This window comes from Limanda limanda, chromosome 7 (assembly GCF_963576545.1).
Source record: "Limanda limanda chromosome 7, fLimLim1.1, whole genome shotgun sequence".
NCBI classification, from domain to species: Eukaryota; Metazoa; Chordata; class Actinopteri; order Pleuronectiformes; family Pleuronectidae; genus Limanda; species Limanda limanda.
This window is the reverse complement of record NC_083642.1, coordinates 19,169,285-19,185,875: the sequence shown is the minus strand read 5'-3', so window position 1 is coordinate 19,185,875 and position 16,591 is coordinate 19,169,285. Positions and strand designations below refer to the sequence as shown.

Here is a 16,591-nt window from a genome sequence, read left to right as displayed (position 1 = left end):
CGCCTAGGTAGAGCATTGAGGAGACAGGACATGATGTATAAATTCTGCTGTGGAGATCGCGTTTTTTGTTCCTGCATTGACCCTCAAGGCCAAAAGCTTTTAAATGAAATTGTTTTTTTGTGTCAGTTGCATGACAGAATGTCATCAACACACCTACTCACTTGCTGTGAATCTTCCAGACGATAACCTCTCTCAAACATTCGGGTTCTCAAATACAGCCCCATCATTTCAGGAGATTATCCGGAGTCCAATGCATGTCTGAAAGCAGAGTCGAGATTTTCTGACATTATACATGGCCTTGCTGGACGAGGTTGTGATAATGAGCCTCTTAAGAAAGTAGTAAAAGCGACCACGTTTTAATCGACAGTGGTTTAACTTACCAACTCACAGAGTCTCTTCAAAAAAGTTGACCATTGTTGATATTTCTTTCTTGAAACTGTAAGCTACACTGCCCTCCATGATTCCTGCTGCTTCATCTGTTTTGTCTGTAATCCCTAAGCTTTCAGTAGAAGTTCACAAATATGGATGAAATGAACTCTGTCCGTTTCTGTGTGTATCAAACGAAAAAGCATTAATGAGCTGAAAATGGACACAAAAATCAAAAACATGAGGTTTTGTTTATTCAACTCTGGGTGTTTTGTGTGCATGAATATGTATCAACTTGTATGGTTTTGAGCGTACAAAATTTGGTTTGCATGAGCTTGTTGTGAGCATATATAGATAATGAATAATTGAAGTATTAAAGTATAATAAATTATACTTTACATAGACCATTGAAACATGCTAACCCTCCCAGTCATGGAAACAGTTAATGTTATTTTAGTCGCTTCCACATAGACACATTTGCTTACAAGGGATAATGGTAAAATTATCTTAAGACTTTTAACAATCAAGTATATAGATGTATTCCCACATTATCCTCTGTAGATTCAAATAGTAAATGGCTTGTATTTATAGTGTTTTTCTAGTCTTAGTCTTAATTACCTCTTTGCACTGCAGTTTTTTTGACCAAGGATGCATTCACACACACATTCATACAGTGCAGTTATATGCAGCACTTCTTCTATTGAGGGTTAAGTATCATCCCAAGGACACGTCTGCATGGGGAAGAGTTGGATTGGTTAGAGGACGACTTGCTCTACTCCCTAAGCCACAGCTGCCTTAAAGGTTCAGTATGTAGAATGCATTGACATCTAGTGGTGAAGTTGCATGTTGCACCTGAGTACCCCTCATCTCTAGCCTGACGTTGTCATACTCATAATTCTAGTCAGAATATGAGTCTGAGACCGCACCATTGGGCTGTGATTATGGGGCGTGTTTCAACCGAGCCAGGAAAAAAAATGCCTCTTCGCTCAATTGGATAGACCTACAACCAATCAGAGCAACGTAGTATGTGACGTATGAATCCCGTAGGAAGGACGGCAAAAACAAATTTTCGATCTACAAATGCCTTGATCGCGTTTCTCTGTTCCTCTTTCAAAATTAATGCGTATTTAAATATGAAGGGCCCATTCTAGGGTAAAGAAAACAATTCTTACAATTTATATGATTAAACACAGGTGAAAACATCACTAAGATTATTCTATATTGAATTTATGCCAATAGATCCCTTTCACCTAATTCTTACACACTGAACCTTTAAGCAATTTATATTTTTAATCTATATCACAACTGAAAACCTATAATTTAGCATCACATGACAATAACATTATGGCTTGAGACTAATACAAAAAACACACATGTAACCACATGATATCTTTGATCACCTGCACGGGGGGGCTTTGGATGGCATTGTGCAAAAAGTTTTCGATGAACTCAAGACACGTGAGTACCATGGTGACCAGAATGTGGCTCTTTTGGGTCACAGTGATGTCAGATGGCCCATGAGAACTTTCCTGTTTCAATATGTGCTACACTAAGCTAACAAATGAAGCACAGGGGATCTAAAAGCCAAATAGCCTTTGGCTGTAAAGATTACAGACATAACCTAAATGCCTTCAGCTGCCAATCAACAGGATAGGGCAGCAGGTCTTATCTGAAACCCAGTGAACTCGACGAGCTCTCATCCACCGCTCTGCTCTTCCCCTGCTGTATTCTCTGACGCAGGGTTGGCTCCGGTGCTCTTTTCATGTCAACGAACGTGCTCTGAGCATGTCGTTGGTGTAGTTTCATTTAAATTGACAGAGACAACAGACAGAAACTAATCAAAAATGCCTCAGGGTGAAGGTTATCACTCAGGACCCTTTGTGGGAGCCCGGCCTTGCAAGAGGAGGACAGTGGGTATGCAAACTGGAAACAGAGCAGTCAGACACGGGGGTGTGTGGTAAATCGAAATTAGGCGTTTATTTACAACTGATAGGGAAAAGGGAGGAGGGCGCATAAAGATAAATCAAATAGCTTTGCCGGTCTGGCAGTTGGGGTCTGGGGCTCCAGCGGGCTCTTCCTGATGGCAACGAGAGAAAGACAGCAGTTAATCCTCTTCATCTGACAAACAGGCAGGCCGTTGGCCTCTTACCCTGAGACTCCTTTTGAAAGCGTCTGGTTCCTACTCCCTCAGTGGCTCAAGAGACTCTGGTCCCATTTCCTCTGGTTTTTAAAGGGCTCCTGATTGCCTCTTGACTCAGTCCACCTGTGAGAGACAACAAGAGACACCTGGGAGGGGAGGAGCTCTCCAGGAGGATCCCCTGGGGTAGTACCGCCCCTCCAACACCACGCCTCTGGATTGCCTCTGCCTGGCTGTCCTCAGCCATGTGTGGCACGGCTGACAGGCTGGGCCATCACACCTTCACAAGAAAAAAAAGTTGCACTACACACCCTCTCCGGTCTTTGGTGTCTACCCGCAGGTTGGTTAATTTTACTGTATGTATAATTACCCATCTGTCGTTACAGGCATTTTCTAAAAAGAACACGCATGTGAATGAGGAAGCTAGTTGGGGTAACACATCTCTAATTCAAAATGTTCCAAGACAGGTTTTATAAAACCTTGGGAAGTTATCATGACAGCAAGGCTCTGCTTGTTGATTTATTGTGAGAAAAGCCACCTATAGTGTGAGCTTGTTTCCTGTCCCTTGTGTCTCTGATGCCTGAAAGCTTGTATTGCTTCTCACTACCATACGTCTGTACTGTGTGGTCTGGCCACACACTGTAGGAACTTTTGCGGCAAGTGCAAGCAAACCATGGTTCTGTCATTTACACAATGGAGCTTAGTTTCCACTCCAAGGCCAGCATTTTGTTCTCTGTGCCCATGTAGGTAAGTTTGCACAGCAAAATGTGGTCTTTGTCTTTACACTCTGCTGAGAATTCTTTGCATCACAACATGCAGCAAAAGCTAATAAAAGGAAAAGAGGGTCAAGGCTGCAGGCTTTGCCACAACATGGAAGGTAGTTTTGTTAATGCATTTTCACATGGAAAATATGTTTACTGGCCCTGTCACAGTAGAAATAGACAAATAAATGGAACGTGTGTGTGTAGAAATGTGTAGTTGAAAAAAAACAACACTTTATTGAAAGTCTTGTGTTAGGGTAAGGTTTGTTGTGCCAACTACTAACATTTCTCCATTATCCCAATATTGCGAATTTTTGTGTTCTGATTTTTCCTTTACCTCTGCTTTGTCTTTCTCTCCGTCCGTTAAGACGGACATGTCTGTCCACCTGTGCGTCGATCGCATACATGGGAACTCTTTATTAAAGGAATGGTTTGAGAGAATAATTTAAAATATGAATCAAATGTTCACTTGGATTTAAAGATGAACGTATACGAAAGGTCAATGTCACTGTGATGTTACAGCCATCTCCTTCTGGTAAATGTGATAATGCAGAAGCATGTGGAAGGAATATCATCTGGCACAAACATCTACTTAGACTTACTTGGTTTGATAAACTGAACAGAATTTACTGCTCCGAAGTTGAGGTCACTGTGACCTCACAAAGCCAGAAGGGCAGTTTGGGGCTGTAACCCAAATATTCATATGCTGGTAGTGATCAGAATGCACTTAGCACAAGTTATGTTTTGGGTGGCCCAGGTAGCTGGAATTCTTGTTTAGACAGTAATCATGTAGAGTCAAATTCAAAACAACAAGGTCTTTCAGGGTTTCCCCCAGAAAACTTGCTAAGCCTGGTGGTAGGGCTGCTAGAAGGCACCCGCGGGGGGGGGGGGGGGGGGGGGTGGTGGGAGTCAGATTTTGAGCTGGACACCATTGTTTCTTATACTCTAAACATGTTGCACTTTGTTTAATATGCACACCTAACTTTTTTATTTTGAAAAGGGGTTAAATAGATACTTTGATATCTTTTTGAGTTGCACTGCTGACTTAACTTATAAGCCCTCTTTTTTATTTATTTTTATCACGTTGGAGTTGCTAGTTTAAACCTACAGTTTTGCACTTTAATATTTGAGCCTCTGTTTACATTTTGTTTTGTGCTGCATTAACATAGCAGTCAGGCCTCTTATTTTAGAAACAATGAACCGTAACAGTTTGGTTACCAATAAAAGGTAAGCCTACTACTTCTTTGTTTTCAGCCAGCTACTCAAACAGACAAGCAACAAAATAACAAACAAACAAAATACACAGGCAAGTGTCGGCCTACTTTGAAATAAATTAAACACAGAACTTTGTAGGGCTATTTGAGTCCTCCCCATATTTGTGGAAAATGTATGAAATAATAAGTACCCTATTTTTAAATAAATAAAACCAAATAGCTGCAGCCTAATCGTGTAACGGACTAGGTTTATGTTTATGTTTGGTTTTGACTTATGTTCAGTAAAACACTGTGTTGAAGGAGCGTGCTGATGTCTGACGGTCAGTGAAGGTGACGTATGTTCAGTAAAACACTGTGTTGAAGGAGCGTTCTGATGTCCGAGGGTCAGTGAATGAGTCTGGGTGGGACATGTGACTGTTTGGACCAATAGAATGGTTGCTTGGGGATCGGGGCCATGTCTGTGATCGGGGCTCAATGAGGAAGTGAAGTGTTGTTGATGTGCGTGAGTGACGGATTTTTTTTTTTTTTTAAATAAAAAAAACAATCGACGCTTAGCCTGGCGGGGGGGGGAAGCCTTGCGGCCCGCCAGGCCTATACAGCACTGGGGGAAACCCTGGTCTTTACTCTAAAGGCCCAGGGTCATACACAGGTAAAGAGGCAGCGCACATGAAGAGATCTCTCAGAGAGCAAAGGGATACAGGGTTGACACAGGGTTGCATATAAAGAGGTTCAACTGGTAAGAGCAGGGGCAGGTGTGAGTGGGTAGAGAACAGGGTAGGATGATCAAAGGGCCAGGAAACATGTAAGTGCTGTGACATAAGAGGTGAGTAGGCCAAAATAAATAATGGACTAAAAAAATGACTAGATGTCACAGTTCTATAGAGGCTGTCTGCCACTGACCGGCGCACACACGCACACACACACACACACACACACACACGTCCTAAAGTCAGGGTCAAGAGGCAGGAAATGGTGAAAGAAGGGAAGATAGGAGAGGAAGTTGCCGTTGGGGTCTTAAAAAGATGGGAGGCAAATATGAGAGGAGAGAAGGAGCGCGAAGGGAAGCAGGAGGCTCTTTGGCGCGAGCAAAGCATCTCCTCTCAACCCACTGGGAGGAAACGAGAGATGAAATAGAGAGAAGACAAAATGAAATGAGTAGGATGGAGGGGTCCTCTGTGGTACTCTTAGCATGATGAGAGAACAAACAGATGGGAAATTGGGTTCACATTAACATATCTTATTTTGAAGAAACACCATGTTGCATTAATATATTGTTTATGTCTGTGAGGGGTTCAGAGCGGATGTTTCTGTCCAATTTTCACCTCTTTCCAAGGTGCATGGAGTAGAGTTTAACACTTCAGCAGCACTTGCAGCATGCTGAACAATTTCACTGTTAGAGTGACGCGTTTGGGCTGGTGGCCTTCATGTGGGTCATCCCTGTGTGGGGGACAGGAAGGCAGCACCATGAAGCTTATCATCTCTAATATGCCACTCTGTGGCGTGTAATGATGTTTTTGATGGGTTTTCCCTATATATCTGTCTGTAATGCATCCCACCTGATGTGAATGTTTGTTTTCACCACCTACACCAAGCTTTATTGCTGTTTGGGTGAACTTCAAACCTCCAACAAACATAATGAAGTTAAACAATATCCCCTTGTGGCTTCTCCACATGTACCACTTCAGGCTCATATCGAGCCAGAATAAACTCTGCTTCATGACTGTATCAACAATTACTTTTTCAAACTATCTGCTATGTTATTGCTATTACTGACTGATACAGCATAATAATGTTTCTACAAATTATTATCCAGTTGTTTTCTGGAACAATTTCAATCTACAATAACAGTTTATTTGAAATAGACTAAGATCTATGAAATAGTATTTCTGGATCAGCTAAAAGCGCTTAATGAACAAGAAAGAGACTGACATAAGAGGTAAGTTTTATTTCATTACAGACTAATTTAAGTGTATTAAGCTATGACTTCGAACTTATTTTGTACATACTGTACTATTTTCCTTATATTAACAACACTCAAAAAAGTTGATTGGTGAGATCTCAGAAAATGGTGTAAGCAATAAGAAGATAGATGAGGCAAGAAAATGTGTGAAAAATGTTTACCAGAATTTGTCCGACTCCTCTACAGTTTTCAAATTGTCTGGTACAAAAGTTTGTGGAGCAGTTCATTTCACAGGGATTAACACTATAACAAAGTAAAGCCTCACAAGCATTCAAGAAGCTGGAAGAAAGGAATGTTTGGCATTTTCTTTACTTGCACTGATTGATCATTTCATCTGAATCACGGATTATCACATTTTAATTGTAGCTTTACTCCCTTGGTTTCACAGTTTGACAGGTAATATCAGGGAAAATATATGCAGCCGCTCTCTTGATTGCTTAATACCACAGGTGAACTTAGCTATGTTAACATTTTAACTTCAAAGGGCCCCAGACTGACATATACAAGCTGAATAATTCACCTAGTTATTTGAGACGAGCCAGTGCAGCACGGAACAAATGAACTTTATATTGCAAACTTAGCATTTCAAACACACTACGGACTTCATCAGAGAAATTTAGAAAACTGGACACAGATTATGACTTCATTGCATTGAGTAAAACTAAGCTGTTGGGGGCGCACCAGGCCTTGCTCTCCCTCACTCTGATTCTGTGGCTCTCTCTCTCTATCTCTCTCTCTTATCTGATGCTAACACTAATGAGGTGTCTCCCTCATCTGTAATACATTCTTCTTCCTTTCAATCACTGCCCTTACAATCAGGTAGTCCAATGGACTGTATATAGAGATGGACAAAGTGAAGCCCAATCGTCTTGATTTTCTCCTCTATGTTAATGGATGGGGCATGGACCAAACTAAAACATCACAGTACAAGTCAAATCGATTTTTCTTAAGGATGGTTTCTTTCCTTTTAGGTCGTTTCTATCACTCTGTTAACAGTTTATCTTGCCAACACTGCCAGTAGCTTTCTACACTCTCTGGCCAACCTGTCACAACTGGGTCTTTGACTGCAGGATTCACTGTTACAATATACTGTAGATGCAGTGGCGGGGGAATTGAGTTGTATACATTATACATCACTATTGCTTTTGTTGTTAATTTCAAGTGGTTTCTATTTCACCTGACTCACAACACATCGTGCTACTTAATGTAGAACAGTAGCTGCAAAGAATGACGTGGCCTGTCCTCATTCCAAAGCAAAAATCGGGTTTGATTGTTTCTGTGATGCTGGAAGTGCAAACTTTACATTTAAATTCAAGTCTGTAAATGACACAAATTGACAATAGGGCCGCTAGATGTAAAGGCCTCCTTTGCTTTGAACCAAATATAGAAATGAACAAATCTTGCAAGTCACCGTCCTTCAGTCTTACCTAACTTGGCAGTAGAACCCTTTTCCAAAATCACTCATCTCATCTTTTATCTTCTTCTCCCAGGACCACAGCTTCTTTTTGTCTGATGCTCAGCCATTTTCTTCCCCCCTCTGTTTCTTTGGTTCATCTCTTGCCAACTGACTCTAAGGTACCACACCACTGCTGTAAGGACATTTTGGGGTAGTTTCCTAATCTATGCACAACATCTGACTGAAACCCAAGCTTGATGCATAATGAATAACGAGAAATAAATGATGAAAAAGTTGCAGACACCTGGGCACCATCTGTGTAAGGAAAGTTCTTCTTGATTTTTTTCTCCCTTTTCATACCCATCCTACTTTCTTATGTTTCACGGTACGAAACGCTTCTACGTTGAAAGCTGCTGTCACTGCTGAAAATGTTTGTAGAACAGAATGGAAGCTAAGCTGCAACCTCAGAGATTCCCCCCCCCAAACCGTTTTCCTTTTTCGACTTAAAGATGTAAGCACTTTTTTGTAGTAAGTTAACTCTTGAAGAGTTAAAGGGTTTGGCTGGCATGAGTCATGGACTGGGTGGGGGAGGAGAATACAGGGATGTACTCCATCATCTTTTCCCTTCTCAGTCCCTTTCAAGATAAACACACTGTCTCTGCCCTGGAATTGGATGAAATCTTTTCTAAAATAGAAATGGACATTCTACCCATTCTTGCTGTGAACCCATTGGCTTTTCCAAATTTAATTGGGCTTTATTAACTCTCCCTCAAGTCCCTGACATACAATGTATGTGTAGTAGATTTATCTAATTTAAATGTATTATTAAGGTACCATTAGATGATATCTGAGTATTTGTTTCTAACTTGATAGAAAGGAACATTTTCAGGACGAGAACAGAATTATTCATCTTTTAAAAGCTGATAAAGTTTAGTGAAGAAAAAAAACAACAGTTTTCTGTACATTTAGCAGCTTTTTTCCCCAGAATGTGGAATCTTGTGCAGTTTTTCTTAGAACAGCTTCACCAAGCAAATCCGAGCTAACTTTGGGTGAAAGGCAGGGTTCACACTGGACAGGTCACCTGGATATCAGCAGCATTAAAAATATAGAGAAGCACACATTCACACCATTGTTCAATTTAGAGTCTGTGGGAGGAAGCTGGAGTGCTCTCAGAGAACCTCCCCAGACACAGGGAGAACAGAATGACCCCAGCCGACATGGAATTTTAATCGGTAACATCCTTGCTGCGAGGGGAGAGTCCTGCCCCCTAGTGTATGAAGAATTGAAGCAATCCAGCTCTCTGAAGAAGATGACCAGCCTCTGTAGTGGCTCTTATTGGTAACTGTGTCATATTGTATTCACAGATTTGAACATTTCCATCAAATGTGTCAAGTGGTCTGTAGAGTGCAACTGTATTTCCTCTCTGAATATATCATATTTGCAGACCAACTTCTGTGCAGATGTTTTAGTCATTATCTATCAGGGAGGCATCTGATCAGTTCCAAATTCATTCTGCTGCACAATAATGACCCCAAACACACACAGCCAGGGTCACAAAGAGCAATGCTCAGCCATAAGAAGAAAAAGGAGTCCTGCAACAGGTGGTGTGGCCCCCATAGAGCCCACGTCTCAAAGTCACAGAGTCAGCGTGGGATTACATGAAGAGACAGAAAACACCGAGACAGACCAAAGCCACAGAAGAGCTGAGGCAATCTCCCAAAGACACTTGAAACAACCAAGTACCTTCAAAAAACTGTGCACTGAGAATTTGTGCTGTTTTGAAGGCAAAGAATGTTCACAACGACAATTGATTGATTTAGCTCAGTGTACTTTATATTAGGTGAACCATTAAAAAAACTATTCCAAACTTTGACCGCTTTACTTATAGTTCAGAAACTTTTTGTACAGTACTAAATACACATTATATTGGGCATATAATAGTTTATATATCCCTTGCGGTCACTAGTTAAGTTGCAGAGATTTTCAGTCGTCAATCTTTTTAGATGAGGCACTCAAAATTGGTTCGTACGCAATCTTGCATCTGTCTCCTTCTGTAAGCTCCAATTGTCAACAGTTTTTCAAAGAGATAATTGAGTCAGCAAGCGATGAGATGTCCGATCCTTTATTTTTATATGTGAGTCAGGCTTCAACTCAACCAAACTTCTAACGGTAAACACGATAAAAGAACAAGGGGCATTAAAACTTTCTCATCATGGCTAACTGCAGCTCTGTTGCTAGGTGACAGCGGTGAGAGTGAGACAAGCCGGGGATGAAGAGCTCAGAAATCATCTGTAGATTACACGTCTCATTTTAGTTAGTTTGGTCTACGCGGCCCATGAAGGAGGCGGTCCCTGAATTGGGACACAGCTCATATGTTGTCATTTTGAAGTAAAACAGTTTTTGCAATGTAATGTCTACATTTGTTTTTAGTATGTATAATTCCGGGTACTCTGATACTAAAAAATTTTAGCTCTAGGGTTGTTTTTGCTGTCTCAGTGGTTGCTGTGGTTATAGGATGAAGTAGAAAAACAGCTGTTAATAAAGTCATGGTTGCTAGTCCTCAGTTTCGGGTATGTTTCCACAAAACTGCTGTTTGTGTGAGTACAGCCGCTATCTATATACAACCGTTTACGGTGATAATAATTGAACCCATCATTTAACTGCTCTCGGACATCACCTCCATTTCACTATCTATAACGACCCGTCTTCAGATTGTCTACTGTCAGCTTGTTATAACACCTTTTTGGAGAGAATGGAGTTTCCTGTATTGATTGTCACTGATGCCATTAGAGGATGGAATCATTAACCCTGTCAGACTGAAAGATTGCGACGCTGTTCAGGCTTGATGGAAGCCAACCTATGCAGCGCATCAAACATCAAATGGTCGGTGCTTTGTGTTAATGGTGGGAATTGTGGGCTGTCACTTGTCACTGGATGACCTGCTTGAAAGATGAAGGTGTCTACCTCATTGCACATGCCTCCTGCCTCGTATGTGGTGCAGCGCTTCTCCGGTGGAACATGTTTTCCAAGCTGAATGTTTGGCATTTCTGTCGAGCCTTGGAAAATGACTTGCGCAGTCTAATGGAACATTGCACCTAGGTCAAAAACATGCAAATGAAATATTGAAAAATGGAAGTGTTTGCATTTTAGGCGTCATGTTGTCAGGTGACTCAGTGCGTCTGTGGAAATATGAGACCAAGGAGATGGATGACAGTTCTGTGACTGGGTAGGGATGGATGGTGTCGTGGGATATCAGATCCAACCTATTTGTGTTCAAAATGCAAATTCAATATTTGACATATGTTATATGCTGTGTTTTTTTTTTTTTTCAGACCGCAGTCTTTTGAAGACTATAGATGGCACACATTTGGACTGTGTGGTAAAAAAACATCCTGCATTGGATTCCATGATGCACCTCCTTCCAGAGAATATCCTTGTATCCGGAGATGAGAACATTCCTGGGCTTGCAGCTTCTCCAACAGGTAAAGTTCACATCACTGGGAAAGCGTTGGGTCAAAGAATAAACAACACTTCAGATGTTTTAGGCTTTTGGCCTCAGCTGACAACAGTAGAGGAATGTCATGGGCTCGGGGGGGCATTCCATCACATTGGGCAAGAGGCAGGGTACAAATTGAAAAAGTTCAACATATAATAAAAACTTTCAAAAACAGGAAACTGTGTAAGAAGTCTGGGTTAGTTAGTTTTGCCAGCAGGTCCATAAAATGATTCAGTGTTTCTGAATTCAAACCGTATGCAGTCTGATTGGGTGGTTTTCCTTATATTCTCATTTAGATGATGTTAAACACACTTGCTTTATATAACTAGTATCAAATTAGCTGATGTCATGCATGAGAAATAGCAGAATGGCCAAGACCAATTAGCCAAATGGTTGAAAATGGTGGTTAAAGAAAAATGTTTGCTTTGCCATGATTAAAAATGTGAATTCATGTTAGTCAGATTTCAATATTGACGCACCTGAAATTCACCTCTACTGTTAAATCACCTACAGCCTTCTATGAAGTATTTTCAACATTTTCCTATTTTTGTAAAAGCAAAATAACGTACAATATACAACCCCATTTAGGACATTTTGATATTAGTTTCCATTTGGATGTGATCACAGGGTCATCTGTAGAGTGTCTGTTCCCATCTAAAGTTTACCTGACAACTAAATCTTATGAGGTGTAAACAGTACTGAAAGTTTGATTGAGTTTACGCACAATTAAAATCACAGCAAAAGTATATTCTAAGACAAATTCATTAAGAAAAATATTTAAACATTAGAGGGAATTTTTCTCTGGAAAACAACACTCTTTATTTCACCAAAAGTTTAATCAAAAGTTACATTACAATTAGATCAGAAAGTTAATGGAGATCTGGTTAAAATTATTAGTTTTCTTCTAATGTCAAATATTAACACATTCTGGCAATTATTGACTATATCTGTTGACTAAATATTTCAAAATTCACAATAACTTGACCCAAAATGTTTCCAGTCACCTCAGCTCACTTTAGAATTCGACACCTTCACAGAATACTTAGAAATGTGAACCAACTCATACCTGGAAGTGGGCTTTTCGCAAACTTGGCTCCATCAGAAGTTGAAAAGTCTGCAGTACTTAGGAAGTAAGTTTCTAAGGGGGAATGTAATGAAGTCTTACAGTGCAGAGCTATAATCATTGGGAGTCAGTGGGTGGTATGGTAGCTGGCTAATCCTCTTCATGTTCTGGGGTGTGAGCAGCAGAGACCTAAGCTGCCTTTTAAGACCACAGCCACCGTCTTGATATTCATACTGCATTCTGCTCTCCGCAGATGAGGGCTGCAATGAAACGCCTGATGGCTACATTACTCTTGAAGAGATTAAAATCACACCGGCTATTTTTGCTTTGTTGTTTCTGAAAGGGGTTACTGTGGACTTGCCCACTCCATCCACTGGCTGAGATGTTTTCTTCATACTTCAGTTTACCCCAGGGATCCAAATGGAAACAGTTATTGTTGGATTATTTTACACAAGCGGTAATATCAATGTGTAAGGAATAGATATTCCAGCAAAGAAAGAGGCGGCAGGAGCTCAACTGGTGTCCCAGAAACCACTGGTGCTCATGGAAGGGAATACATGTCAAATTATCTGAGAGACTTATGTGCAAAAATAATGGCATGAAGAATCCAGGTCCAGGCCGTCAAAGTGGTTTGGAAACTGTAAAAGGCTTTTATTTTAGTGGGCTTGAAGCTTTAAAATACACAAAGGCGTCTCGGCTGATGCCTTCATCAGTGTGTACTGACACACAGAGACAAAGAGTAATTATTTGCAGTCACTACAGGTGGGCAAAGTGAAAACATGCAATATTTTACCTGGCCTCTAGGGGCATTGCACAATAAATACAATATAGAAAATGGAAAAGACAAGGTCCTCCCACATTTAGTTTTTTTCCTAGCCTCTAGGGCAGTGGTTCTTAACCTTATTGGAGGTACTGAACCCTGCAAGCTTCATCAGTGCATTCACCGAACCCTTCGTAATTGGAACAATCAAATATGATTTCTTCAAAACATAGGTATATAATTTGTTAGTGCACAAAATGAACCATGCATCAGTTGCACACAAAATCAATGTGTTCAAAGAACAAAACCATAACTCAGTGACTATTTACTGCAAATCAATGTGACTTTTGCTGTTGCCTTTCAGATACAAGTTCAGGAATGCGCGGCTTCACCTTGGCAAGTGCCACATTCATATCATTTTCGCAACAAAGTCTGTTCCTTTTCTTAATTTTCATGTCTACTATCTTAAAGGATTGCTGGCACAAATACGTTGTAACAAACAGTGTGAATATCTCAAGGGCAATAAGGTATGGTGCGTTGTTGTTCTGAAGAGTTGCTGTTGAAGTTGGCTCTGCTGAATGATGTACAATCACAACAGCCACAAGTCGACTACTGAGCGCACCAAGCAGCACAGATATCAAAGATAAGCAATGTGGCGTGATCAGCTGCAACCAGCTTTATCACTGCGGAGTGTGACGTCACGAATAATACGAGTAGCCTGAATTGATTTTGTGTAACCCATTTTTACTAAGCAAACAAAATGTTTGCAATCTGACACGGCGAAGAAAAATGGTGTGTTACCAAATTGTGGGCAGCCAATTTTTTGACGGCCGACAAAAACGGCCAGACATTGCTAGTGTGAACCGGGCTATAATGTGTGTGTTTTGACCCCTGCCGAACCCCTGAGAGTGACTCACCGAACCCCTGGGGTTCGATCGAACCCAGGTTAAGAACCACTGCTCTAGGGGAATTACACAAAAAAATCCAAGATGGCAGCATGTTAGGTTGTATGTGAGTTTGTCTCTCTGTCTTTGTTCATTTTTTGTTCATTGTTCATTTTTTGCGCTATTTTGTTTTGGCTACTCATTGAGCACACTGGATTTAAGGATATTGTGGCAGGACAAGGAAAGGCAGAGACGCAGGTACTGCTTACTGTTGTTTAATCAGTAGTCAGGAAGAACAGGCACATGTTCCCCATACGGGAAGTATATATAGCTACAGACTTTACATTTCCCATCGACCCACTGGGTGAGAGGACACACCCATGAGTGCACGCCACAATATTATCATAAATCACATGAAATGAGTGCGGACTACCTGGACTCTGAAGGGCTAGAACAAAGGAAGCAGTAGCGGCCTTGCTAACTCCCAAGGCCTCAGCAGCAGCAGTAGCAGCCTTGCTAACTCCCAAGGCCTCATCAGTAGCAGCCTTGCTAACTCCCAAGGCCTCAGCATCAGCAGCAGTAGCAGCCTTGCCAACTCCCAAGGCTACCTGGACTCTGAAGGGCTAGAACAAAGGAAGCAGTAGCGGCCTTGCTAACTCCCAAGGCCTCAGCAGCAGCAGTAGCAGCCTTGCTAACTCCCAAGGCCTCAGCAGTAGCAGCCTAGCTAACTCCCAAGGCCTCAGCATCAGCAGCAGTAGCAGCCTTGCCAACTCCCAAGGCTCCAGCAGTAGCAGCAGCCTTGCTAACACATCAAGGCCTCAGCAGCAGCAACAGTAGCAGCCTTGCTAACACATCAAGGCCCCAGCAGTAGCAGCAGTAGCAGCCTTGCTAACATCTCAAGGCCCCAGCAGCAGCAGCCTTGCTAACGTCTCAAGCCCCCAGCAGCAGCAGCAGCCTTGCTAACATCTCAAGGCCCCAGCAGCAGCAGCCCTGCTAGCATCTCAAGGCCCCAGCAGCAGCAGCTAGCATAGTAAACTCAGTAATTTAAAGACAATGGCATTTTTCTTAACTTTAGTATGTTTGTTGACATTTTGGGACCTGACTCCAAGGAATTGCCCCTTGGTGAGTACCACTAGCTATGTGTCGAGCATGCAAGACACTTACTATAGTGGCACTAATGCTAATGTTGCTGGGCATTTACAGCAACCACAGTCTGATTTGGTCTGGGCCTCAAACCTGTGGTCGGACCCACCTAGGGACTTACCTAAACTTCTACGTTTTTTTACATTATATAATCTTACTCTTTCCCTTAAGGAAAGGCATTGCCTGGCTTTAACACATAAAAAAACTGCTTCAAAATGTAATGTGAGACGAGCAGTGATAATTGTACTACTCTTACTTCTGTCTGGAGATGTGCAATCAAACCCTGGTCCTGAATTGCAATGTATCCAGACTCCCGCTGATTTTAAATTAATGTCTGGTCTCAAATGTATTCATCTTAATGTGCGCAGCTTAGTACCAAAGATGGACATGGTCAGAATTTGGGTTAGATCAACAGATGCAGACATTGTGGTCATCTCAGAAACTTGGCTGACAAAATCTATTACAAATGAAGACATTAGCATACTCGGATACAATGTTCATCGTAGTGATAGGCCCAAGAAAGGCGGTGGTGTAGCCATTTTCGTTAAATCAAGATTTGATGCTTCAATTGTTCTGTCTGAGTCTATCTCTAAGCAATTCGAATTTTTGGCATTGAAGGTGGAAATAGCAAAGTCCCTCTCTATGACTGTTGTCGGGTGCTATAGGCCTCCATCTGCCACCAAGGAGGCGTTATCGTCATTGCAGCATCTTTTGTCCAAATTAAATTATAATGAGCTTTTAATGGCTGGAGATCTGAATTGGGACTGGCTAAATGCAGTTTCGGATGAATTTAAATCTTTCTGTGACTCTATTAATCTTATCCAGCTGGTCAACCTACCTACAAGGCCAAATCTTAAAAAATCTGAAAAGTCCACTTTGATTGATCTAATTCTCACAAATGTTCCTCATAAATTCTTATCCTTGGGAGTTTTCTGCAATGATTTGAGTAATCATTGTGTTGTTGCTATTTGCAGGGACACAAAGATCCCCAAACGTAAACCACGCATTATTTTCAAGAGGAATTTAAAAATGTTTAATGAACAGGCTTTTCATCATGATTTGTCTTTGGTAAATTGGGGACACATAGGTCTTTTGCTGGACGTGGAGTTAGCTTGGACATTCTTTAAGGAACACTTTGTGAAAATTGTAAATAAACATGCCCCCATCGGGAAATTCAGGGTTAAGGGACGAGATAATCCGTGGTTTTCCCCAGAGTTGTCAGATACCATCCATCGACGTAATGTGGCATGGGCCAAAGCCAGAAAAAGTGATTTTGCCTCTGACTGGTCTATTTTCAGGCAACTAAGGAACAAATGCACTACTCTTATTAAAAAGGCTAAATCTGAATATTATTTATCTGTCACGACTGAGAACCTTAATAATCCACAGAAATTTTGGAAAGTAATTAAAT

The 16,591-nt window shown here is 41.3% G+C and overlaps 1 protein-coding gene across 1 annotated transcript in view; it reads left to right on the top strand.

The window, feature by feature from the left end:
• nphp4 (nephronophthisis 4) overlaps positions 1 to 16,591 on the top strand; it is a 171,591-nt gene that overhangs the window by 32,639 nt on the left and 122,361 nt on the right. Inside the window, exons 5-6 of the mRNA XM_061074644.1 lie at positions 5,034 to 5,127; positions 11,167 to 11,316. Coding sequence (XP_060930627.1) covers positions 5,034 to 5,127; positions 11,167 to 11,316 — 244 coding nt within the window. The remainder of the gene's footprint in view (positions 1 to 5,033; positions 5,128 to 11,166; positions 11,317 to 16,591) is intronic.